At 47.1% G+C, this 26,550-nt stretch overlaps 1 protein-coding gene across 4 annotated transcripts in view; it reads right to left on the reverse strand.

Annotated features, from left to right (window-relative positions):
* EHF (ETS homologous factor) overlaps nt 1-24,073 on the reverse strand; it is a 41,748-nt gene extending 17,675 nt beyond the window's left edge. The window contains exons 1-3 of one of the 4 annotated variants that reach the window (XM_047776014.1): nt 24,026-24,073; nt 23,823-23,906; nt 1,376-1,475 (exon numbers count right to left, since the gene is read on the reverse strand). In XM_047776014.1, the coding sequence (XP_047631970.1) occupies nt 1,376-1,472 (97 nt within the window). In that variant the 5' untranslated portion in view covers nt 1,473-1,475; nt 23,823-23,906; nt 24,026-24,073. Of the gene's footprint in view, nt 1-1,375; nt 1,476-14,072; nt 14,095-18,752; nt 18,963-23,822; nt 23,984-24,025 lie in introns of those variants that run through there. The other 3 variants (XM_047776013.1, XM_047776016.1, XM_047776015.1) reach the window with 3 other exon arrangements.
* Nucleotides 24,074-26,550: the final 2,477 nt, after the last annotated feature.

A 26,550-nucleotide genomic window follows, 5' to 3' on the forward strand; every position in this document is an offset into this window, starting at 1 on the left:
GGATAGTTTGTGATAGTGCCTCACAAACTTGGCAGAAGCAGAGAATTTTGTCTGCACTTGACCAGGGGTGACTCCCCATCAGCCAGAAGACTCAGCAGATTCCTGAAGTTCCAGGAGAAGCACTGAAAAATCTATGAGTTCAGCTCCTCTCTGGCATTCAGCTGGCCTCCCCAACCCCATCAGTCATGACCAGGAGTTGGAACTTCTTTGGAGGCTCTGGAAGTTAAAAAGTCAAGGGGATATTTTGATTCGACTCCCTGCTGACCACACTCCAGAGCAAACAAGCGGAGGTCCAGGGGCCTGGGGATGCCAAAGATCCAGCCGGAAGGACATCCCTGCCCTCTGTGGAATCAACCTTCGAGGTCCCCACAGGGAATCTGAGGCCTGCCACAGGGAAAAGGTCATGCCCAGAAAAGGCAGCAGCAGGTGAATGAGTAAGAGAAGGTCACCTGTTCATGCTTTCAACCATGTGTGTGGCTGGGGTTCCAGACTGAACAGTGGAGTGTCCCTTGATTGGCTTGTTGGAGAATACAACCTGCCATTACCTTCCCCCTCCTGCTTCTCAGACTCTGCTCACCAATGGGCCATTTCCATCTTTCAGGGGAGGCAAGAGCAACAGAGCGCCCTGGGAGGAGAGTAGCAGCAGGCATGGGGTGCAAGAAGGCCCAGAGCTCCTTACACCTTCCCGGTGTGGTGCACAGCTGACTGCCTAAAATGAGGGCCTTCGCAGTGGGGTGCAGGGCCCTGATTCAGCACCAACTTTATTCAGTTCTGCTTCTCCAGTCAGCCATGGGCTTCATCATCAAACCCCCTATAAGCCCCCCCACCAGGCCTTCCCTCTTCTCATCCACTGGTTCCAGATTAAAGCAGCAAAGGAGCGCACGGGGTCTCCCGACAAATCTCCCCTCCCTTTATAAAGGGCAGTCACCAGAAGATGACATAGAAAGATCGAGCTGCTATAACTCTCTCCTCCCTAAGATCCATGCTTCCGGGCTTCATGAACACACACGCACACACACATACACACACATGCACACACGGCTTTCCCTTTAACCCTATCTTGCTACCCGGCCAACACTATTAAAGCTGGCCTGCCTTTGAGGCCTCTCTTCTATCACTACCTCTGCCAGGCTGCCAACCTGAAGCTTTGAGCATCGGGAGGGAACCATGGACTATCTCAAATGAGCTTCTGTCTGGAGCCCTGGGCAGCCTGTGGGAACGTCCAACATGAAGCATTTTCTGCAGTCTCCCCTGGTCGCCACACCCCCTGCTGAATAAAACTTGCGTTTTTCCTTAAGTTGAGGAACAAACCCCTAATTCAAGCTAAGGAAGAAGCCTCAAGGGGAATGACACACACACGCTGGGGCCCCCTTACCATTGCACGTGGGGTAGCTGTCTGTCCAGGCCGGCGGCTGGTGGAGGAGGTTGTTGCTGGGGTTGAGATTCATTACACCACTTCCTTCCAGAATCATGATCTGCAAGGGGATCAAACAGCCCGTTCAGTCAGTACCTTCTGGACAGACGTCCCTGGAGAGCCGAGATCACAGAGTGAATTTAGCAAGAAAGAGTCTGTCCCTTCCATTGCCTGCCAAGCATGTTGCCACAGCTCTTTCAGTAAAAGCAAACCTCACTGGCAATTAAAAATTTCCAGGTTCAATTTTCATATGCATGAGGCAAGTTTTTACAGCCACCCATTCATAAATGAATAATCTCTGATCAGGAATGAAATGGGAGGAAAATGTAATACCTGCTCACTGGGCGAGTCTGGCCAGCTGCCAGTTTTTGTGTTTTTGTGTGTGTGTGTATGTGTGTGTGTTTAAACAAACGTGAAAATGCCAAGGAGATTTTGTTTAAAGTGGAATTGCAACCATTGAAAACCCAAACCAACCAGTAGCAGAACAGACCCAGCACCTGTGCGGGAAACCGTGACCTGAGATCAGACGTTGACAAGCCCCGACACACCTGGGCAGCCCCGCACCTGGGCATCCAGTAGATTTCCCCATTCGGATACCTGCCACAGGATGGGCTGGTCTCGGAGGACCTCAGCCATGCTCGACCTTGAGCTTTTCAGGTCTATTGAGCCCTGTGATAATATTAGGAATTCTCAGACAAGACACTGCCCCTGTCCTTCCTTCCTGGTAAAAAAAATCAGACCAGTGTTCCCTGGCCTTTTAGAGACCCAGAGACTACCACAGGCTTTGAGGCTGATCTGAAGGTGACTTTCTCAGTCTGAAGGCTCATTTTCTCAGGAAAGGACCCAGGAGAAGAGCCTTTCTTCCATGGGCCTATTTGGATTTTCTAAACAATGTGAACATTTTACACTTGAGAAATGTTCCCCTCAACCTTCCAGTGTCTAGAGTGTTCCAACCCTCAAGCCAGGCACCCTCCACCTTTAGACTCAAAGCCCCAGAAGTGTGTTCAGTCAGTCAAAGGATAAGCAGTTTGTTTCCAGAAGGAGATCGAGCATTGCCCATGGCCTCTAGAGGTCACCTGTTCTAAATGTTAGGGTGGGGAGAGAAGGCTAGCTTGATAGTAGCCAATCATGGAAATGTTCCTGCCTGTTTAGGGGAAGTCTTGCCTCTTCATGTACCACCAACATCCCCAGGATGGAACCTGCCCAACCAGAGCAGTTCCACCCCTCAAAACCCCTTTCTCTAATTTAGCTACTGCTCCTCTGGTTCTGTGTAAGACTTGAGAGAGGAGAAGAGGGATCTGGAAAAGGCATCAACATTTACTCATGCATTTATTTATTTAACAAATATTTAGCAGCCTTGCAATGGGCTGGGCACGGTTCTAAGGACTGAGGGTAGAGTAGTGATTAAGAGTTGAACTAGGCTGAGCAGGAACATTTATGATAATTAAAACCATCATCCTGGTGGTTTGGTAAACTATTAGGCCTGATTCCAGCCCCGAGTAGAAGGTAGGAGAAGGAAAGATGAGATGGGAATGATAACATTGTAACAGACTTCAGCACCAGGAGATGGCAGAGCTGGGTTCTAGGTAGTGGGGCCCTGTAGATGAGTCCGAAGTCAGGGCTGCGCTTGATTCCAAGCTCTACCCCTTCCCAACAGAGGTTAGTACTAAACCAAACAAGTCATTAACCTCTCTTGAACCCCTATTTCCTCTAATGCAGAATTCAGATCATACCTACCATGTGTAATTGGTTGGAGATGAAATGAGTTTCTATACATTGAGCATTTTGCTCAAAAAAGCGCTTGACGATATGGCAGGTGTTATGATGAGAAGGGTCCCTACCTCTCTGGATAACCTGAATCAGAAGCAACTTTGGGCTTCAGTCTCCCTGTGCAAAAATTTAAAGAAAGTAAAGAAATTGTTTCCTGAGCTCATTTCCATAAAACTTTTTTTGTTTTCTTTTTTATAGGGTTGCACCTGCAGCGCAAGGACATTCCCAGGCTAGGGGTGGAATCGGAGCTGCAGCTGCCAGCTTACACCACAGCCATGGCAATGCTGGATCTGAACCTCATCTGCAACCTACACCCCAGCTCACAGCAACGCCAGGTCCTTAACCCACTAACTGGGGCCAGGAATGGAACACAGGTCCTCATGGATACTAGTCAGGTTTGTTTCTGTGGCGCCATGACAGGAGCTCCCTCCAGAAATCTCTTCGCTCCTCACTCTTAGAGAATAAAAACCAACCTAAATCAAACCTTCTTCTTTTTCACAAGAACTGGGCCTTTTCCCATGGAGCTTTCTAGAGCAATTGCCCCAAGCTAAGAAATCAAACGGGGGACTTTAAGGCAAAAGAAAACCTCCAGGTCCCCAGAGGGGTGGCTGGGAGAGGGAGGGGACATGGCACTGGCTCCTGTTTGCTCAAGGCCGGGCTTGTTCCTTGCCAGCATTTGCTCAACTACAAGCAGTAGAAAGGTTACTGTTTAACCCCGAAAGGGCTGAACTCAGAACCCAGCCCATCTGCACATTGGGATCTGCCCTCCAGGCTGGGGGAGGGGAGCGGGGGGTGGGCAGGGGAGGCTTCCCTGAAATTCTTTCACAAGGGTTTGCCCACAGGGCTGTTTCGAAGTGGCCATTTCGGTGGAAGCCAGACCTGCCTGGGCCAACTCTGACCTACCTCCTCCTCAGCCCGCGCAGGGCTTCTGTTCACTACTTTCCCCAAAACTCGAAGGCAGGGTTGTGTGAAGGCTGAGCGCCAGGGCTTTGGACTTGGGGAGAGGTGGGCTGAGGCCCTAGTTCCCCTGCTCACTTTGAGTGATCTTGAGCAAGTTTCAGGTCTGTCTAGCCAAAATCTTTCTGATCCTCACTTTCCCCACCTGTAAAATGGGAACAACTCCAACTCAAATGAGCAGGTGCACATAGAGAGCAGCTACCAAAAGACAAGTCCATACATGTCCTAGGACCACGCAAGCCACTGAGGACCAAGTGCCCCCAGCCCCTTTCCTCCGGGAAGACATCATTTCTTACCTCGAGGCGTCCAGACCAATCTCAACCCTAAGAGAAGCTCTTAAGACTACAAGGCCACAGCTGTCCCATAGCCACCCGGCACCCCGCTGAAAGCTGAGCACACTCCCTGTCGGCACCCCCTTTCCGAGGGAAAGCAGCTAGCATGGCGAGGGGCCCTTTTTTATAGGGCATGGTAAATGGTTACTGCCCATAAAAAGAGTTTATGCGGCTTATTCCCTAGTGAGTCAGAGTTCACTCAAGCTCACCCAGGCTTGTGAGGAAAGAAGGTCAGTATCTCCAACCCAGCTTGGGGCTGTGGGGACAGTGCCAGGGGCGGGGTGGGTACAGAAGGCCCCAGGGGCTTCCATAGCTGAAGGCCTTCCCCCAAGTCTTAGCTCCTTGGAGGCTCTTCAGGTGTAAAATGAAGACATTTGCCCCCCAACAGCTTCATAAGACTGTTGAGATCAAATGAGATAATGGGTAATATGCCTTGAGATTTTTTTTAAAAAAAAGCATTATCATCACCAACTCACCCACACTCCCAAATACTAATATAGACTTTCTATGATACGTGGTGATTGCTTTATGGAGTCCAAAAATCAATCCTTTTATTTAAAAAGTAAGGGGATTATTTTAATGCTCCTCTTTAAACTTTCCACTTTACCTTCAGCAGAGCTTTTATTATTTCCTTTTTAACAAATATCAGCTATGGGTGGGAGAGTCTTTGGAATCCAAGCTCCCTATCTTTGAGCCATGGGACCTTGAGTATGTTACCCTTTCCCAAGCTCAAGATCTGATTTCTTTCTTTTTTTTTTTTTTAAGGGTGGGGGGTCCGCACCCACGGCACATGTAAGTTCCCAGACTAGGGGTCAAATTGCAGCTGCAGCTGCTGGCCTACGCCACAGCCACAGCAACGCCAGATCCAAGCTACATCTGCGAACTACACCGCAGCTCATGGCAATGCCGGGTCCTTAATCCACTGAGCAAGCCCTGGGATTGAACCCACATCCTCATGGATACTAGTTGGGTTCTTTACCACTGAGCCACAATGGGAACTCCTGGTCTTCAGTGATTTCAAAGGGGGAGTCAAGGGGGTGTGGAGGTCCTCCCAGTCGAAGGGCTGTTTGGAAGGATAAATAATATCATGAATTTATTTATTTATTTGTCTTTTAGGGCTGCACCGGTGGCATATGGAGGTCCCAGACTAGGAGGTTGAACCAGAGCTACGCCACAGCCACAGCAACACGGGATCCAAGCCTTGTCTGCAGCCTACACCACAGCTCATGGCAATGCCAGATCCTCAACACACTGAGCGAGGCCAGGGATTGAATCTGAGTCCTCATGGATGCTAGTCGGTTCGTTAACCACTGAGCCACAACGGGAGCTCCAAATAGCATGAATTTAAAAGCCTCTAGCCCAGTGCTTGTACACCTGCCTTCGATTAAAGTCAGTTTCTTCTCGTTTCCTGAAACATCAATTCTTAAGGTATTTCTCTAACACAATCTGCTTCTTCCTGGATTCAAAGAAATAAACTCAGGGCCTAAGTAAGAATGGTTCTACCCTTCGAGCCAAGAGCAAAATGTGAAAAGGACCCATCTGGCCTCATCTCCAGCTCGAAGGGGACTTCCGGGGGTTAAAAGCAGAGTCCCTCAACCTCAGCATGACTGGCATCATGGGCTGCGATGGGTCTTCATGGCCAGGCCATCTCATGCATTGCAAGATGTTTAGCCACATCCCTGGCCTCCAGCCACTAGATTCTAGCAGCAGTCGCCACCCCCCCCCCAACCACCTCCCCTTTTCCCCACAAAACGTCCCCTGAGGCCAAATCACCCCCAGTTGAGAACACGGGTCAAGTTAGAGCCTGTGGAAATGACAGCTCAGGCTTTGATCTTGCTGGGGTGGTGACCTTGGACTGTTCCCGAGCCTTTGTGAGCTGCTCTGTCCTCCCCTGGGAAACAGGCCCAGCATTAGCACTACCGCCTAGGCTTGGACTGAATGAGATAAGGGACTGTGAGGCCCCCAGCACAGTGCCTGGTCATACCAGGTAATTGCCTCCTTAGAGAAAGTTTAAGAAAATGCACTGGGTAGCAGGCCCAGCTTTGCCTGCTCCACATGGGATGTATTCTGGGAACGCAGCATAAATTGCTGCTTGGACTATTAAAAACTGTACACCCCCCCAAAAAAAAAAAGAAAGAAAGAAATTTTAATTCAGACCCAAAGAGTGAAATGCAAGGTGGGTGACTCAGGGAGTTTTCCCATTTACCTTCTCTTATCCCTGCTTCCTGCACAGGAGCAACTGGAGGAAACTCTGTGCCCCTTCCATTGGCTAGACTTCCACATTAACTCCTCTCACAGCAGTTTCTAAGACTGACGCTTTGAGAGACAGAAGTCTGCTCTTTTTTTTTTCTTTTTTGTCTTTTTGCCTTTTCTAGGGCCGCTCCCGCGGCATATGGAGATTTCCAGGCTAGGGGTCTAATCAGAGCTGTAGCCACTGGTCTATGCCAGAGCCACAGCAACAAGGGATTCGAGCCGCGTCTGCAACCTACACCATAGCTCACGGCAACGCCAGATCCTTAACCCACTGAGCAAGGGCAGGGACCCAACCCGAAACCTCATGGTTCCTAGTCGGATTTGTTAACCACTGCGCCACAACAGCAACTCCAGTCTGCTCTTTATTTCAAGTGGAGGAACCAAGCATTTGCCCAGTGGATTAGAGCACAGATGGTGCTTCATACCAACTCCCAGGCGGGATCTATCCCCCCTTAGGCAGCAACTCCCCGAACAATGATGGGCCACAAGGGTTTGGCAGAGAGACGGCACTGGGCTTTGCTGAGGTGGCCACAGCCACTCTTTGCTCTTCATTTCATTAAGGCGCAGTTTGGGGTTAAGCTTCCACAGGGCCCTAAGCACTAGGGACTGGGACCACTTCTGGGCCACCCATGTGTCGAGACAACCCACCACCTTTGGCCAAGATCTGGCCACTCTACCAGATTCCCTTCCAGCACCAGCTTGGCCACCACACACAGGGAGGACCAATGGATTGGCGAGGGGGCCAGCAGAGCACTTGGCCTGACCCTAAAGTTTAAGAGCCTCACATTCTGGCTGCTGCTCGGTGCACCAATGGGAGCATGTGAGAGCCACCCAGAGACAGAATAAAGTCCGGTTGAAAGGACATGTTCAAGGTGTGAGGAGCTTCAGACCCAGCCCGACGTTGCTGCATTTCTGAAGGGCAGCTCTTAAGCGTAAGCACTCATGACTCGGGGGTGGTGAGGATTGAAATCTCGATTCTGCCCCTTGGGAGGCTGTGTTGACCCTGGAGAAGTACTAGCTTCTTTAAAGTCTCAGTTTGCCCCTGTGACAAAAAAGCGGGGGAAATGGAGTTGATGTGTGGATTTAAATGAGAATGTTTATAAAGTTCTTATAGACTCTCTCCTCCGCGGCCAGTGCCTAGGATGTATTAGCTATGATCATGGAGACCCATCATGCCATGGGTCTCTCTCTAAACTGTGTTGGTTGGCTTCAGGGACATCCTTGGGGTCCGGGTAGACCCTTCAGAGGCAGGGTGGTGTAATGGTTCAAGACTCCAGGCCCTAAAGGCAGATGGCCATGGTTCAAATCCTGGCTTTGCCAATTTACTGATGGGACAAGCTTGGACAAGAGAGTCAACTTCTCCGGGCCTCGGTTTCCTCATTTACAGAATGGAGATGATATGAAAAGCATTGGTGAAAGACAAAATGAGATGATACCTATAAAATGCTTAGAAAAGGGTTTGACACACTACTTGGAAAACATTAGCTGGTTTTTATAATTATTATCAATGACTTATTGTATTGTGACTATTATTTTGTTAAGTCTCCAAGAAGGAAATGGAGGGTTAAGTTCATTTCAAGCAACAAGGCCTCTAACTTCTACCATCTATGTAATATTCCACCATCCCAGCCAGCTGGCACAGTCGAGTGTAAGGCTGGACTCGTGCCTTCCCCTTTCCACCCCAGGCTGCTGGGTGGATGCACCATTAAGATGGGCTATGGACAGCATCTCTCAGCCCCTGCTCACAGAAGCTGTGCTTGCCCCTCTGGACATGGTCCCTGCTCAAGGGACTGGAAGCTGTTGCTCCAGCTGCTCTTCGTCCCACCAGACACACGCTGCCTGAGGCTGCCAGGAGCAGTGGGAGGGCACACCTCGGCAGGCTCTGGGTTACCACCCGGTGTTGTGCTCCCACACAAGTGTGGCTGGTCTGCAGGTGCACAGGAGAGCAGCACGTCTCAAATGGGAGCTCCTGGCAGAGGATGGACAGAAGATTTCTGCAGCCTGCAGGGTCCCCTTGCACAGGAAATGCTCAGTTACTGGAAGAAGGGGTCTGGGATTTGAACTCAAAGGGACAGCAAAGTGGGGGGGAAGGAGGCACCCCTGGGACTTTGACAAGGGCAGAGCCAAGCACCCTGGAACCCAGGAGCTTCTGCCCAGTCTCGGGACTGATAAAAAGGCCAAGCATCACTCCACTGGTCTCTCTTAAACATACAGAGAGAACCTGCCAGCAGAGACATATGCGGTCCAGTTTGGGCTCACTTATCTGGAACCAGAGGTATCTTTTGCTCCGTGGTAGGGCTACTGAGACCTAGGACCAAATGCTATAAAATAACGACAATTCTACTACAGCAGCTGGGGCTTATTGAACGTTTAAAATGCACTGGCTCTGTGCTAATAGTTTTAAGTGCATCATGTCAGTCAATATTCACAATCACTCTATAAGGCAAGATGTCACTTATCTGGGGCTTATCTGAGGCTCAGAGGGGTTAGGTCATTTGTTCAAGCTCACACAGCCTCGAAAGAATTGGAGCTAGAAGAGCACTCAAACCCGGACTGCCTAGCAATAAACCCTGGGAACTTTCTGCTGAGAAGGGGGTGCTTTGCCAGAGAAGAAAGACACCCTCAACTCAACTTGCCCCCCGCCCCCATTTCATACATAGTCATTGCTCTCTCCTGGTGCCATCTGGGGCCTCTCACCTCTACCACATTTCTCCAAGATTATAAAATTCTCCAGATCACTCAATCATGCAGGGACCCTGATTTTCCTTCTTTTCCAGAGCAACCCATAGTTATCTCTTTTTCCAGTATATCAAAGAGTGACTTTTAGGATGAGAGCATGGAAAACTCTCTTCATTTTGCCATGTCTACAACATGCTTAGGTAGGAATATGCTAGGGTTCAAAAGCAGGGCCAGTTTTATCAATGATACTCTTTCAGCCATTAAAACAGATCTATACACCTATACATTTATAGATACATACATACTTATATACATGGATAAATATGAATATTTATGCATGCATATAATATAAATACTTCTCTCTCTTTTTTTTTTTTTTTTGCTATTTCTTTGGGTCGCTTTACTGTTCACAGGATATTTATTTATTTTGTCTTTTTGTTATTTCTTTGGGCCGCTTCCGCGGCATATGGAGATTCCCAGGCTAGGGGTCTAATCAGAGCTGTAGCCACCGGCCTACGCCAGAGCCACAGCAACGCGGGATCCGAGCCGCATCTGCAACCTACACCACAACTCACGGCAACGCCAGATCCTTAACCCACTGAGTAAGGGCAGGGACCCAACCCGCAACCTCATGGTTCCTAGTTGGATTCGTTAACCACTGCGCCACGACGGGAACTCCTTGTTTTTTTTTTTTTAATTATCTTTTTGCCTTTTCCAGGGCCACTTCCTGCGGCATATGGAGATTCCCAGGCTAGGGATCTAATTGGAGCTTAGCCGCCGGCCTACACCGCAGCCACAGCAACGTGGGATCCAAGCCGTGTCTGTAACCTACACCACAGCTCATAGCAATGCCGGATCCTTAACCCACTGAGCAAGGCCAGGGATTGAACCCACAACTTCATGGTTCCTAGTTGGATGCATTAACCACCGCACCACGACGGGAACTCCTAATATAAATACTTCTCTTATGACTCAATAAAGTTCATTTTATATTTTGGAGATAAACAGGTCCACGATTGTTGGAGCTTCATCTGAATTAGACCTCAGGCGAAAAAGCGGGGTTTGCTTCTGCTAGAAAAGGAAGATACACTGGGAGCCACCAGGGCCACAGCAAATCTTTTTTTTTTTTTTTTGGTCTTTTTGCCATTTCTTGGGCCGCTCCCGCAGCATATGGAGGTTCCCAGGCTAGGGGTCGAATCAGAGCTGTAGCTGCCAGCCTACACCAGAGCCATAGCAACACGGGATCCGAGCCGTGTCTGCAACCCACACCACAGCTTACGGCAATGCCAGATCATTAACCCACTGAGCAAGGGCAGGGATCGAACCCGCAACCTCATGGTTCCTAGTCGGATTCGTTAACCACTGCGCCACAGCAGGAAATCCCCACAGCAAATCTTAAGTAGGGCTTTGCCTGAAGTCTCTGTTCCCAGCCCCAGGGGACTGAGAGTCAAGGCCATGGTCTACCTTCTTCCCAGCTCCTCGATTCATTCAACCACATCATCTCCAAAGTGCCTCATAATTGGCTGCCTTGTGTGGGTATTTTCACTCCTCAAACCCAAGGAGCGATTAGGTCTTTTAAACAATGACTTTTGTGATGACTACGATATCCAGATCATTCTCGGTTCTTAATCAAAGTTGCCAGCAGGTGAATTTACAGCACTTGCCCAAAGGATGTTGCAATAGCTCACTGACTTCCTGTTTCAATATGACTATCATTTCAAAAGAACTACTCCCAAGGCAGAGAAAAGAAAATTCAAGTACATGTGAAATCTAACTGAATGTAACATAGACAATAATTCATGTTTTCCAAATGAATCAAAATGTGAATCAAGCTTGGGGAATGTATTTGATCCTCTCGGGATTACATCACAGGTAATTTCATACCCTCATAACGTGTTTTGAAACAGATATTTCATGTTTCCAGGGGCAACATCGGAAGCATTATTCCTGGGCTTTCAAGTGTTTTCTTGAGCAGTGACGCCATATTGGAAGGCCAAGAGCTGATCCATTATAGATATACTTTTCTGACTGTAAATCATTTAGAAACATACAGATTATGCTGATCTTTATCATTCTTGGTGCCAGATCCACACAAGACACAGATACTGACAACAGACAGGCACTAAATTTGATCAAAAGACAAAAGTACCTTACATGACCCCAGGGGCCCTTATCAATCTCGTTCAGCTATATGACAGACTAAAATGGAGCAAGCTTTGAGTCATAAAAGCTTAGAGGCTTTTGAGACCTCCACAGAAACTAGGGCTCTCTCCTCCCAGAAATGCATATTCACACCTGGGGCCCTGGGCCCTCTAAAGACCATCCACTGACCTCTTACAAATCTATGGACACCAAGAGTCTTTAAAAAAAAAAAAAAAAATCTCTCTTGCACTCATGTTGGATTGAAATGTCAAGAAAACTTTGTAGTGGGGTTGGGGGTGGGAGATATGTTTACTCCATCCTCTGAGAGAAGGCCTGAGAGATTCTATTATTGCTCTCTGCACTGGACCTGGGTGTTGCCTAGTTCTATGGCGACACCAGGAAGGGCCCCATTGGCTCTTCCCATTGGCAGCTGCTGGAGCCACCCTGCTGCATCCAGGAGGGCCATTCTGGACCTCTGTTTGGCAAGCCGGTGAAGATTTCACCATCTTCCCCACCACCCTGAACCTCAGTATCTATCTCCCCATGAATCCTCAACCTCTGTTCTAAAACCAAATAATCATAAAGTAAAGAACGTATAGCAAAGACCAAAACACCAAAAAACAAAAACCTAGGCCCCCACTTATTACAATCCTAGGTCTCTGTAGGTCTTTGGAAAGGGACACACGTGATGAACCAGAGCATCCAGAATTAATTTGATGGTGGTTTTTCTATGTGACTGAAGAGGCCACACAGCTGTTTCTCAAAAGTCAGTCTTTAGGCCACCTCTATCCTCAGCACCCGAGGAGAACTTAAACTTGAAGTTTCCTGGGGTGCCACCCAGACCTGTGAATGAGACTCTATGTCTTTAAGAACCCCCGCTCACCAATCCTTAAGCCCTCTCACAGCCGAGCCCTCCTGGTCCAAGGCTCCTCTGCTTTGTCTTCCCTCAATTTCCCACAACAAGATAACCACCTCCAGCAGTGATGGGCCTTGAAAGAGAAATATCCATAAAGGCCAGGAAATCCCTGTAAAGTCAGAGACAACACATTCAGTCCCAAGAACCCGAGCTCCAGTTCGTCTGCGGTTATTTGCCAACTTGAAATGAAGCAGGTCCTGATGTTCAGCACCACCAAAGGGTTCGAGGCAGCAGTGCCCAGCCGCTGAGAGGGATGGGTCCCTGAAGGCCAAGCAAACAAACCCAGCCTCGGAGCACAGCACTTGAGGAGCCTCGCCGGGACAAGGACTTCCAACAGGGGAACCTCATGGCCGGCTGAGTCAGCCCTTCCCCGATCCCACCCCCACCCCTGCTCTTCCAAAGATTACTTAATCACCCTGGATTTTAGACCTCAGACAGAGGAAGACTGCTGTCTTAGCCTTCAGAAGAGAGAAGCCATCATCAAGCAAGGTTTGTCCTGCTAGTACAAATATTTATTTACCCCTCCGATTAATAGGTATTTATCGACTATCCTCTAGAGGCGAGGCACTGCGCGGACATCAGGGGACCAAACCCAGAAGCTGCCCTGCTCCATTCGACCAGGACACCGCTTCTGAAAACAATGTCTCTTTCCCCATGTCCTCTGACCTCATTCGCCATCTCCTGCTGAAGACACACAGTGGAGTAACAGCGGAGAGAGCCAGGCGACCGGCTCCAGCATTTTGAAAGGACCGAACTTGGCGAGAATTTCAACACTGTTTAAAAACAGGACCGATCCTCCTCTCTCCGGCAACCCCGTGCCCTTGCCTTCGCAGGAAACCCTAAGACCTGGAGTTGGCAGCCCTGCGTGTCACAAAGCAGCCTCAGCCAAAACCAATCTCAACTCAGGGCAGAATAAAGCCGTTGGTTGTCTGGAGGGCTGAATGTCTTTCCCCGAGACAATAGCGTGTTTATGTGTCAGAGGGTTATAGGGGCAGGTTAACATAAAACCCACCGTAAACAGAGCTGTTAATTCAGTTGCTGGCAGGGGCTTCTGTTATCTTCTGAATACCTCCCAGAGGGTATAAGCCCTACCTTTTCATTTGAGTTGGCAGCAGAGTTATTTTTTTGCACCTGTTGCTCTGCTCCAATAACAACGCAGTTAAGCATTGATTTGTTGGAAAATAAACAGAAAAAAGCAAAGAAAGGCATCTGCCCAAACAGCCTGAGCTGGTTCGACTGAGAGTCCATGCCAATTTGTTTTTCCTACAAAAACCAAAGAAAAACCCATGCTTTCAGTTTGAAGGCTACCCTCCCACTCCTTCCGAAGAAAAGGTGGTATCAAAGAGGCCAGCCAGAGCTGGCAGGGCCAAGAAGCCAGAAGACACTGTACTTTTCCATTGGCTGGCTCTATGAGGGCGCTGAGGGGTGTCCAAGATCCACAGAATGACATGGCCAGCCTCCAGCCAGCCCAGATTAAGATCCTGATCCAATTAACAAGGGCAGGGAAAGGGGCTGCCAGGGTATGACCAAAACTCAAACCACACTCTTCCAAATGGTTGACTTCTGAAACTCAGTGTGGCTCAGGGAGTAGGTGTGGTCTAGGGGTTACCTCCTAAAGCAGGGACTCAGCGTGCCTCTCCCAAAGACTTCTTCCATCCAGCCCTGGGCAAGCAGTATGATTTGAAAATCCCCGTTGTCTGGACCAGAGCTTTCCCAGCAGGGCAAGGACGCTGGCCATTCCTCCCTCCAAGGCGACCTGTGGATACGCACTCAGGTGCTGCCAAGTGACTTGAAGTCCCAGATGAAAAGGACCTGAGATGTTGACAGTGCAATGCCTGCATTAACTCAGGCATCACTGCCGCGCTCTCATTTCTCAACAGTTTGTCAATATCACATGATGTGCTCAAGCCCAAAAGGGTCACAAACAGCTAAACAAATCACTCAAATGGAAATCATGACAATGCTAATTAAGCAATGGCATCATCACCCAGCCTTCAACACACACAGTCAGGAGAAGCCTCTTAATATCTCTCTCTAAGCCTTGAGCAGAAAGCCTAGGATGTGGGCAACATGCCAGGGTCCCCGAGATTATCACCTCCCTCTGCAGCTTCCTCTCCGCCACAGGACCTTCATTATCACCAGACCCCTGGCTTCAGGGGGAGCCCAGAGGTGGGGGACGGCCTCGGAAATGCCTCTTCTCAAGGAGCGTTAAGGACTAGGTGTCCTGACAGGGGAGGGATATGGCTGGCTGAGCATTCCCAAGCATTCCTGTCGTGAGCAGGGCAGGGAGTGGAGTGCCTCGGAACCAGACTGGGCAGCCAGAAAAAGAAAAGATTCAACAACACCCTCAGTCGACTGAAAAATAAATAAGACCTAGGGCGCAGGAATGCGGGAAGGGTGGAGGGAGGTAAGAGGTGGGAATGGAAGCCAGGGAGGAGTTGGGATGGACTGGGGCAATGAATCTGGCCATTTCAAGATTCGAGTTTCTTCCCAGAGAAAGATTAAGATGCTCCCACCAAGGAAAGATCAATAGCCACCAACTTGGGATCTCACTGACTTTAGATTTTCAGAACAACCACCGCAATTATGACGGGGATGAAAGTTCATATTTCTTGAGCGTTTACAATGTGCTAGGAATTGAGCTAGGCTTTACAGGAATGGTCTCACTCACTCCTGGCAAGAGCCCCAGACGCTGGTACTAATATTATGCCCATTTTACAGATAAAAGGAGGCACAGAGACTTTAAGCAACTTATTTGAAGACACAAAGCTAGAAAATAGATCAGATGTATTATAGTAAACAAATCAGGGCCTGGGGGGAAGTGCAATATAATTCTTTGTAGCTTTGAAATAGATCCTTGTATTTTTTTAAGAGGAGGAGGATGTCTCTTAGGATCACCTATTTTTATTTGTGAAGTCAAGATCCTTTCAGTACTTAATTTTTTTCCCCCTAAATGTGAATAAGAGGCATACTAAGCATCTTTGTGACCTAATAGGAAAAGTTCTCTCTAGCGTCCAGCAGTGTGGAGGCCACAGATGCATCAGTTCATGGCCACTCAAACCTATCTGTCAAAACTTCAGTCTGGCTTCCAGGTGAAAGCCCCAGATTGACTCAGGGATTGGGCTTGGCTGCTTGAAGCCCCCTCAGTCAGACTTATTAGCCATGATAAAAGAGCAGTAATAATAACAAGGAAAAAAACCACTGTTGAAAAGTTAAGGAGAAATGATACCTCCTTTGGAAAAGCATCTGATATCTGAGCCAGCACACACAGGTCCTGATGACAGGCCTGCCGTGTGGTGGACATCATTTTGACGAGGGGAAGCCCGTGGATGTGTCATTCTGGGAGGCTGCCTTCCATCACGCCCAGGGAGAAATCTAGGAACGGCACCCCCTCCTCCACGAGGCCCATGACCCTGAACAGTTTGTAAAGATGTAGCCGTGAAACACACATAGAGCTTCATCAGGCTCATTCCAGTATCATCTTGGCAACTTAAGAAACAAATCGCATCTGCATCTTCTCACAAATTAGAGGATCTCCTCTTAAAAGAAGCAGAGTTTTCTTTTTGTGCCGATATTCACTCAACAACAATGGACAAGAAAGCCGGGTTCCTTTGTAGTGCCTTCCTACAAGAAAGACAGACTCTAAGCACAGCAGGTCTCATGTTTCCTCCCAGAATACACTTTGCTCTGCTCCTCCCAGCTCCCTGGCTGGTATAGTAAGCCCTCTGGAAAATAAATGAAAACAGTCCTCAGCAAGGCAAGCAGCAGGAGGGTTCGGCGATCCCTCCAGATGCTTTGTTGGAAATCTTTGATGCTCAAACAAAATTATCAGATTCGCCAGTTCAAAACACCGAAGGTCAGCTAGATGAGCAAGATAAGAATGGGGGGAGGGGTGGCTCTCCCCAGCAGCTTCCCAGCTTCCCAGCATCAGGAGTTGTCATGTGTTTGAATAATTGCATTGCACCCAGAGGCAGGCCCAGCTACATAATTTGCAGGGCTCAGAGCCAAAGGAGGATGAGGAGCCCCTTGTTGCAAACTGTATCAAGAATTTCAAGACAGGGAGTTCCCACTGTGGCGCAGTGGGTTAAGAATCTGACTACAGTGGCAGAGGTGAGGATTCAATTCCTGGCCTGGGAACTTCCATAGGCCGCCAATGTGGCCATTAGAAAAATAAATAAAAAAGAATTTCAAGACAGCAACAACAGAGCGTTCAAGCTTGGTGCTTTCTACTTGCTGGGCTCTGTGTGACCGTGCTGGCTGCACCCCTTGACAACAGCCCTGTCCCAGGGGGTCAGACCTAACTTTTGCCTTCACCTGAACACTTGCTCTGTCACCAGCAAGGCAGGGGGCATCTCTGCTGTCTAATGCTTCTCTATCTAAAGCCCCCAAAGTAGTTAGGAGGATTAAACAAAATATGACATTGGACATGCCTGGAATAGTACCTGGCTTATAGCAGGCACTCAATGAATATTAGCTATTATTAGTATTAGTATTACTGTTATCGTTATTATCTTCATTATACCAGGGTCCCTTGACAACTCCGCAGCTACCCACAGGCTACCACCCACAATGACAGGTGGGAAGACAACACAGACCATCTATCAGGTACTGCCTTTCAGAAGCCATTTCCTTGACCTGCACGTGCGCGCGCGAGAGTGCTATAAGTTAAGGATCCTTAGCCTTCTCTTTATGCCGTGGACCCATTCTGCAATCTGCTGATGCTTACAGACCCCTTCTCGAAATAATGATTTTTAAATGACAAAGTAAGATAGTAAGATTAGAAAGGAAGTTTACCTTGACATACAATGATCAAAATACTTTTTAAAATAAATGTGTGATATCATAATAATATATGTTTCTTTATTAGTACTTTAAGCAAGAATCTCTAGTGCAGGTCCAATAACCTCCACGATTTCAAAGTAGTGATGATTATTGATACCTGGAGACATCCGTAACAAGTGTAACGTGATATGAACATGTCTGTAACTTCTCTCGGCGACAACCAGGTATAGCTGTTGCTACCGTGGAGTTTTGCCTACATTCAGGTTGAAATTGAGTTGAATTCCTATTGAGTGTTGAATTTTAGTTAGATCTCTGAAAATAAAATGGAATTTTTTTCACATCCAAGTTCATGAACGCCCTGATATTGCTCCATGGACAGCATGAGATCCTTGGATCCCAGGTTAGAAATCCTTGCTATTTTACAGCAAGGACTTCTTGGTTCAAATAGCCTCTAGATGCCCCTTCCATGTGGCCAGAGCCTCAGGTGAACACTGTACAGGAGGCAGACCCCCGTAAAGCCATGGCAAGATAAGTAGGAATTTTTTTCAAAGCCTCTAGAACACCCAGAGTAACTAATGCCTTAGTTATAGGGCCATTAGGTATCTGAAGATACTCCAGAATTTAAGGGGTGAGCAGTGTATATAAGGTTGCAGTTAGCCACATGATATGCCAGGAGGGGAACCAGTTTCTTACGGGGGCTCCTACTCGCCAGGCATGCAGGCAGGGATAGGAACGTACTATTACCTACCTCAAGTCTTCCTTGAATCCCTATGGGTTAGGGTTTGCAGCCGGCTCAAGACCAGACGCGATTTTTTTGGTTTCACCTCAAGCAGTTCATCCCCTCTCCTTGCCACCCACTTTCCTCACTGAAAATGCTGTCACATTTCTTTCCAAGGTCACAATGCAGATCCAACATCCGTCATTTTGAAAAACAAAATCCCAGAATTATTCAGTCACTCTAACTCAATGGAGACTCACTGAAAATGCCCATGTTGAGGATTTAGCTTCCAATTCCATTCCACACATTACTAATTGTTTATGCACAAGCATTTGTCTGGGTGCTTTCAGATGCTTGGTCTAATATAATCCCTACGAAGCCTGGGCAGAGGTTGCTAATCCAATTTTTCAGATAAGGAAACATATTCTCAAGCTTTATTAATTCATCCCAAGTCACTCAGTTACTTAGAAGCAGAGTTGAATTTGAACCTAGGTATTCTGACTCTAACCTTGGCACCACAGTCCAGCTGCTTCCAGGCAATAAAAATGCATAGCCTCCCGCCCCTCCAGACACTCAAGCAGCCAATGTCTATTCTTCATCAACGTTCCTCACCCCACAGCCTCTGGCCAGTGGAGTTAAGATGAGTGAATGGCAAGCTTGACATGCTCTGATTTTCTCAGTGGATGTAATTGAGACAGAGGATGAACTGGGGCCAAATCTAAAGACCACTGCAAAGAAAACAGAGTCACCATGAAAACAGGGCTGAAATAGTCTTCAGACCCCACTTACCTCATTAACCAGAATATATCGTTAGCTCTACCGAGGGAATTCTTCTCAAAGGTTACTAAGAGGGACCCCAAAATCATCTCTAAGAGACAGTCATAGGCTCCAAGGCCCAGTGTCACACACAAAAAACAGAAGACCCTCTTCATGGTTCAAAAAAAGACTCAATCAACTTCTGGAAGAAGTTTGCCTCAGGCCAAGAAAGGGCTGGCAGGTTGACTAAAATTTCTCAGATTCATAACTGGACCAATAAAGGCTGAGGTCCCAAGGTTATTTATGGGACATCTATGACACAGAGTAAGGGGGAAGTGACAGAACAGGAAATTGTAAGTTCACCACAATTACAACAACATCAAAGAAAGTATGCATCTGGACAAGGTCCTACAAAAGTAAAAATAGGTGGTTATGTTAAAATAGTGGGGTTCGTGAGGTAGTCTATTAGTCCAATAATCAAAGTATTATTGTAGGCATTGGGGTTCCTTTTGATTTTTGGCTTTGTTTTCATCAGAGAGTATGTTTGGAATGCAGCTATGCTGGTCACATTTTAAATAAATAGGCAGATACCCTTAATAACGCTGAAGATACTTCTGAGAAAGGAAGGGAAGGAGACGCTAAGGGCTAAAGCGCGGGGGAAGATATCGTGAATCCAATGTATCAGAACAAGGGGTTCGGCCTCATAAAACAAAGGAAAAACAGAGTGTGGGTGCGTGCTGGTGAAGTCAACTTTCAAAGGAGTATTATACAGCGTATCTCTCTCTCCCCCCCCCTTTTTTTTAAGGCAGCACCCGAGGTATATGGAAATCTCCAGGCCGGCAATCAAATCCGAGCTCTGAGCCATAGCTGTGACCTGTGCCACAGCTGCGGCAAAGCCTTAGGGCACTGTCCAGGATTGAACCTGAACCCTCGCAGGGACCTGAGCCACTGCAGTTGGAGCCTTAACCCATGGCGCCACAGTGGGAACGCCAGGGTGTCTCTTTTAAAACCAGGCCGATTAAAACCCTGGGAGCCTATTTCAATGGGCTGTCCTGCTTGACCCTATTGCAAGATCTAGTTGCTTCGGATTCAGGCGGAAGCCCTCTGGTCTGCCCAGTGGCTGGGCCAGCCGTGCTCCCCTTCCGATTACCCCTCGGCTCTTCCTCCAGGCTGACTCCACGTCCATCCAATCTACCCAATACTTCATGGACAATTGGTCAAGCGAGCTGATCAGCACCACACAAGCTGAGTAGCCTCCGTGGGGGCCTGAATGTTCACTTTTCACTGAATGTTCACTGCTTTGGTGTTTTACAGAAGATGTCATTAGAGTGCTGACCCGTGTACACTGCCTGCTCCCGGTGGTCAAAGAGAGTCCGCTTCATCCACTTCTACACTCGCACCAACTTTGGGTACATGAGGCAATGGATAAAGATGGGGTGTTGTCATGGGAACAGACTCGAACACCCCTAGTAAAGGCCCCTAGTCTCCAGGCTTAGCACCTCCACCAAGTATATCCCTTAGCCCAAATCCTGAAGACTCCAAGGAAGCCATTGAAGGGCCCTGACTGATCTTCTTTCCTGTCTCATCCCAGAAGGACATCTTCCACCCGATACTCAGCTTTCACAGACTCAAACTATTGCCCCCAGCCATGGCTATTCCCCACTGTCGTCAGATTCCAAGGGCCAAAGCAGATCTTACTGATGATGGGGTTCAAACACCTTTGTCCAAATCAGAGATGTGGAATATGCGGTTTTGGTCACACAGCTTTTCTGGGACTACAAAACCAGGTCCCCTAACTGCTAGTCGCAGGAACATCCTGCACCCTGCCTTGTCCACACTGTTGTGCTCCAAGCACTCAAATACAGGAGTCTGAAATTCTTCAAGGAAGATTCTTAAAGAAATATCTTTTTCCCCTCTTTGAAGTCATTTGATATACATTTTATATCAAATAACTCTTAAGGACCCACAGAAATTTCTACCCCAGCACATCTCAGCTTCCCGACATCAAAACCACTTGGCTTGAACGTATGTCCCATCCGGACGTTAGCTGCTGAGGAGGCTCTATCCCCACCCTACTGCCCGCATTGCACCATTTGTTTTCCACAGAGCTTAATAGTCTGGCCCTTTAAAACTCAAATTTAAATAAATGTAATAGTCACATGTCTAATAAGAACACAATTGCTGCTCCTTAAATCATATTATTTAATCTTATTATTAAATATTAGATAAGAAAACATTAAGTAAAGTTTATTATCGTCCCTGTCTCTTCAGTTATTCAGCAACAGATTTAAGAGAACCCTGGCTGGATTTGGCCATCCTTCCTGCCTCTGTCTTCAGATGGCAGGCCCCACGGTGGGGCCAGCTTGGCTCACCCAGGCTGAAAACCCGCACTTGTCAGTTACCCAGTAACAAAGCCGGGAGGCGATCGCAAGGTCTCAAGCCCCAAGGCTGCATGGAACCCATGCCTCTCAACCGGGGCCCCACCCACAACAGTAATGACTGTCGCTTCAATTCTACCAGAGAGCGTCGCTAACAAGAGACATGGGCTGAAACAGCAGCAAAAGGGTGTCGCCAAAAACCAGGTTCCGACTTTACCTTTGGTTCCCTCAAACCGTGGTGTTGTGTCTCAATTGAGTTAACATGTTCTACCGCGGCATTCTTGATACCCACCCCACCCCGTCTTCCAGAGGTCTCTGAAAATCCCATCCTTCATTGGGACTTAGGGAGGACCCCAGCTGGAAGAAGGGGGAAAGACTGCATTACTTTTTAATGATTTGTATAAACCTCCACGGCTGGGCGTAGTGCTTTCACACTAAACAGGGTTCCTATCCTGAGTTTTCAGAAAAGCAAGATGGTTAGAACATAACCCAGTGCTGACCCTAATTTGGGGGTTGGGGGCAGTTGAGGATGAGGAGGAAATAAACCATGACAAGATTCCAGAAAGCTAAATCCTATTTCCTAGAAGCGAACTTTGAACCAAAGCACTCACATTCTGGCCCAGGACCTGATATGAGTTTCTTCCAGTTTCCAATTAGCTAATTAAACGCAGTTGAGTAAATAGTTTAACCTCTCAGTTTCCATTTTGTGTCAGCCTTTCAAGCCATCAAAAGGAGATTGAAAGAGGACCTGGATAAAGTTGGTAAATAAATGGCAGCATAAACGTGGAAGCATGAGTGTGAATGTACGACTTCTCAGAGGTCCAGAAAGGCCCAAGTCATTTCCATTTGGGAGAGCTCACAGTAGATTAAAAAATTTAAAAAAAAATGTGTATATATACATATATATATGTGTGTGTGTGTATCTCTCAAGACAGCGTTGTTTGTATATAACAAATAGATACTTTTTAACACAAAAGAACACATATAATTGAATTTGAGATCTTTCACACATATGAGGTCTGGATCAAAGCTATCACCCTAACCACAACCACGCTAAAATGGTTCCGGCAAATGCCGCCATCTTGAACAGTAACGCAAGAGAACTTACAGAATTGTTGTTCCCTCAAAGGTACTGCTTTCAGAATTCCTCTGTAAAATAGTTGGAAAACATGGAGGATTGTCTCCGTGGTATGTATTATTTTGTAAAAGGTGATCTCACACTTTCAAACTACCCTCGTTTCATGTTCCCATTGGGCATCAACAAAAAATCAGCCCACCTAAAGCCCTAAGTGATAGTGTGAACATAATGTGATCCTACACAACTTCAAATTATAAGAAGATGGACTTGATGAGTTATTTCATAGTCTCAGGGCTCTAGGTCTTAAAGGGAATCAATGGAGCCTTCTGCAAACTCCAAACACAGCTATTGAAGTCATTCCTAAAATCTCTTAGGAGCCTTTCCTGATCACATCACTTACCCATGAAGTTCTTTCGAATAACACGAGTTCATCTCTCCTGTTGGAAATCAGCTCTTCCCTGGACCTCAGTGGAATTAGCACATGGCCACTCATGATCCCCAACTACCCCTTTACACAGTGAAAGGCTCTGTCTAAACACTCCCTCACAGCCATGCCTGCAGAAACAACTCCCGGATTAGACCTCCTATTGGGAAGTTCTGAGTCCCAACCCTTACCACTTTTTCACTGTTACTAAGGTCAGTGCAGATAACCAACAAGACCTCTGTGAACTTAGACTCATAGAAGCTTAGGCTTCACCTTAACAAGACACACTCTCCCACAATCCTAGGAGTATCCTAAATCTTGGTGAAGATGAAGGGTGAAAATGTCACTTTCCTGACTCAGCGTTGTCTTTTACCAACAAAAAGATGAACTCTCTACTGATTCCAGTTCTATTGACATGGAGGCCAATATAGCTCTATTGTATCTATGCAAAATCCAAAGAGTCCATGTCTTAGAAGGCATTTGGTGCTGACTCACATCTGCCTGTCTGGTCAGAGCATCCCATTATGGAACAAACAAAGGGTTAGTCTGTCCCCTTGTGATATGGCGAAACCCTGCGCCAAAATTGTTTTTTCGTTTTCTGGACAGAAATGTGCAGCTCTCCCCCAGTACCCTTGCCTACCTGGACGGCCCACCACTTTTTCCAAGTGGGGTACATACACCCTCACCTGTTTCCAGCCATTTTCCAACACCAGAATATACCGAAGATGAATCTGCCTTTCCCTACAACTAATGATTCAAGGAAATGATCATCGCTAGAAAGTGAGAACATGTGCTCTGAGCCCCAATAGTTTTTTGAGCCAACCAGATCTTCACTGAGTTCCATCATTGTCACCTATCCCTAGCTTTCAGAATTTCAGAAATCAACCCAGGGAAATGGCTTTGTCACAGAAAGAGATGGAATCCAGGGAACCAGGGGGCTTTTCAATGCACAGTGATCTCAAATCCAGACTCCACGCTGGGAAATCACAGCATGGGTGATTAACATGACAACGGGAATAACATCCAAACTAGCCTCGCTGCCCTCCGAAGGAAAATTCTAAGACAACCCAGTGAGGTAAGCACAGGTGAGCCGAGCTTCACTTCCTGCCAGCTGCCTCCGGGAGTCTGTTGTATTTTATTCTGTCTGATTCAAGGCAGGTTTCTCTTTCCACTCAGGTATTTGAATTCCAGAATCAAAAGAAGGTTTAAAAATAAAGACTTACCTCATTTACCTAAAGATTCTGGGTGGCAAATCCAATAGCTGTGGCTAATGGAGGGGAAGCAGCAGGCAGCCCTCACGCCAGCTCCTATGGGGAATGGGGAACCAGGAGTGTTATCACGTCTGAGCCCTCATCAGAGTGAAGATAAATGCATATGACAATAATTTTAAATCATTTTGTAGGATGTTAAGCAATAAGCCACCAACCGGGAATTCCCTAAGTCACTTCCTTCTCTTCTGATTGGCTGCCGGGCCCTTTAAAAAAATAAAATAAAGGATTACAAACATTTGCTCATTTGCATTTGGCCAACTCACACGTTAGTGTTCAAACAAAACAGGTCTAACCAGGTTATGCCTGTGTCTCGAGAACAGAGAGACAACCTGTTAATGGATGAGGAATTGATTTGGTGGTGACTGTTCTTTGCAGCTTAGAGGCTGTTTCGGGTGAAAACCACCATACTTGATCCCCAAAGACACCATTGGGAAGAGAGAATGGAAGAGCAAAGTGAGCAGAATTCAAATCAGGAGGAGAGGCTGTATGGAGGGGTGGGGGCGCTCTTAAACCTCTGTCTAGAGTACTAATCTGTACTCAGTCCACTCTGCCTTGGCATCAGCGTCCTTAGCCTGGCTGTGCGGGCACCAGGTTCTTAAGGGCTCCTGGGCAGGTAGCCAGGAACATAGGGTCTCTCTCCAGGCATCACGATCACCTCCTTGACAGTGACCCTGGGTAATTTCAATGGACTTTGAAAAGCCCATCTGCCCTAGCCCCTGGTAAGATCTCTGGAAAATTTGAAGGGAGGGTCTACTCTGAGTCGTTCAGGTGGAACAGTCAGTTCTCAACAACGCAAAGACGGACTGTCTGGTTGGTGGATTATCTGGATTCTTTACCTGCTCTTGACACTTCTGTGATCTTTTATTTATTTATTTTTTTAAACTATTTATCAACATTCCCTAGAGGAGAAAGAGAGGGAAAGACCATGATGCTGAAACTGGAAATATAACAACACAGTTTGAGCAAGAAGAAGCTTGAATCCTGGGGGAGAGGAGAATCCGTGGGTTTCAAATGCCTGTGCAACCCCCATCCCCCTGGGCCAAGGGCCTGCTTCACTGGGTCACAAATGCCCTTTCACCACTACAGGTGACAGAGGCTCCTAGCAAGGAAAAATACCATCCTCTAACCAAGAGTTTTCTCTCTTGGGTCTTCTTGGACACTGGCCTGGCATGAGCTAAATGTCTAGGCAGATTTCTTTAATTCACCAGGCCTCTGCTCTGTGGGAGAGGAAAAGGGAATTAGAGTTTTGACAAAGAGACCAAGATTTTGTGATCAAAACCCAGAAGTTTCCTGTGTGAAAAAAGGAAAGTCTGTATACGGGCAAAAACTGAATAGAACAAAAAGTAAGCAGTCGTGCTATTAAGGTAGAATGGTGGGCACATGGCAGGAGCATCCTTTCTTGCTGAATTTCCTAGGGTGGGCTCTGTGAATGGAGAGGTTCTTGAACTTGAAACAGACTCAGTGGGAAGGCAGGGGCTTGGAAGAGTCTTGAAGGTTTGAAGGTCTGGGGATCGCAATTTAGGGAGGTTTGAAAGCCCCTCTACCCCGCCGTGGCCTTCAGCAAATGTTCCTGCCATTACTTATCTTCAACATGCGTATTTCCCAAAGGTCTTGTTAAAATGCAAATGTATGACAAATACAGTAAATATCACTATTGCTCATTATCACATTAGCCCCAATTAGTCTATCAGCTCCAGATCTCAGAGCAGGGCCTTGAGGGAACAGACTGAATCAGGAGCAATCTGAAGCAGTAACTCTGCCCCCTTCAGGGTGTGTGTGGTGTGTGTGTGTGTGTGTTGTGGGGAGGGCCAGTGAAGTGTTATTACTGCTTGTTTAACTTCCAGGAAGAAAACTTAGCCTTCTTAAGCATTTTGCTTGATTAAGCTGAGATAGCAGGGGAGTGGTTGGGAAGTAGGGGTTGTGTGGTCAAGAGGTGGTGAACTTCAAAAGCAACTCCAAAGTGATGGGACTCTCTGGTCCAGGCCCAACCACCCTAATTATAGGCTCTTTCCTTTCTAGCTGAAGAGCTCCAGTTATATCTCCCTTTCTTCACCCACTCTTACCTTGCCTATTTTAGTTCTGAGGACTGCTCCTATAAGGCACTCCTGAGAAGAGTCATTTGGGGATGATAGTGGTGAAAGGGGATGGAAAGATGTCACCTCATATTCACAAACCACCTTATTTGTGGAGTCTTTACGTATATATACAAAGTACCTAATGATGTGCCTGGTCTTTAGTGGGTTCTTGCTAAGCATTGGTTCTTTTCCTTACTTGGAAATTAGTTGAATCTCCCAGAAGAAAAACAAAAAGCAAAAAATAACATCTCCCTCCCTCACTAAAAAAAAAAAAAAAAAAAAAAAAGAAACAGCACTGACAACTAATTAAATAGATAGATGGTTACAGAGATGATGGATAGATAGATAGATACATAGATAGATACATAGAGAGAATGCATGGAGGTCCTGATTTTTAACTGAGAATGCTGAAAGCTGGATTTGATGCTGAGGCCTTCTTGCAAGAGCCTCAAATATATCAAGCATGTCTCTCATGGATAAGAAGTTTAAAAATGTAACCCACAAAATGAGAAAACATACCAGAGCCTTTATATAAACAAATTGTTAGTTTTCTTAAAAGTCACAACCTTCTTGGAAGTTCCCCCATGACCAGTGGGTAAGATCCA

The sequence above is a fragment of the Phacochoerus africanus genome, chromosome 4, assembly GCF_016906955.1.
Source record: "Phacochoerus africanus isolate WHEZ1 chromosome 4, ROS_Pafr_v1, whole genome shotgun sequence".
Classification (NCBI taxonomy): Eukaryota; Metazoa; Chordata; class Mammalia; order Artiodactyla; family Suidae; genus Phacochoerus; species Phacochoerus africanus.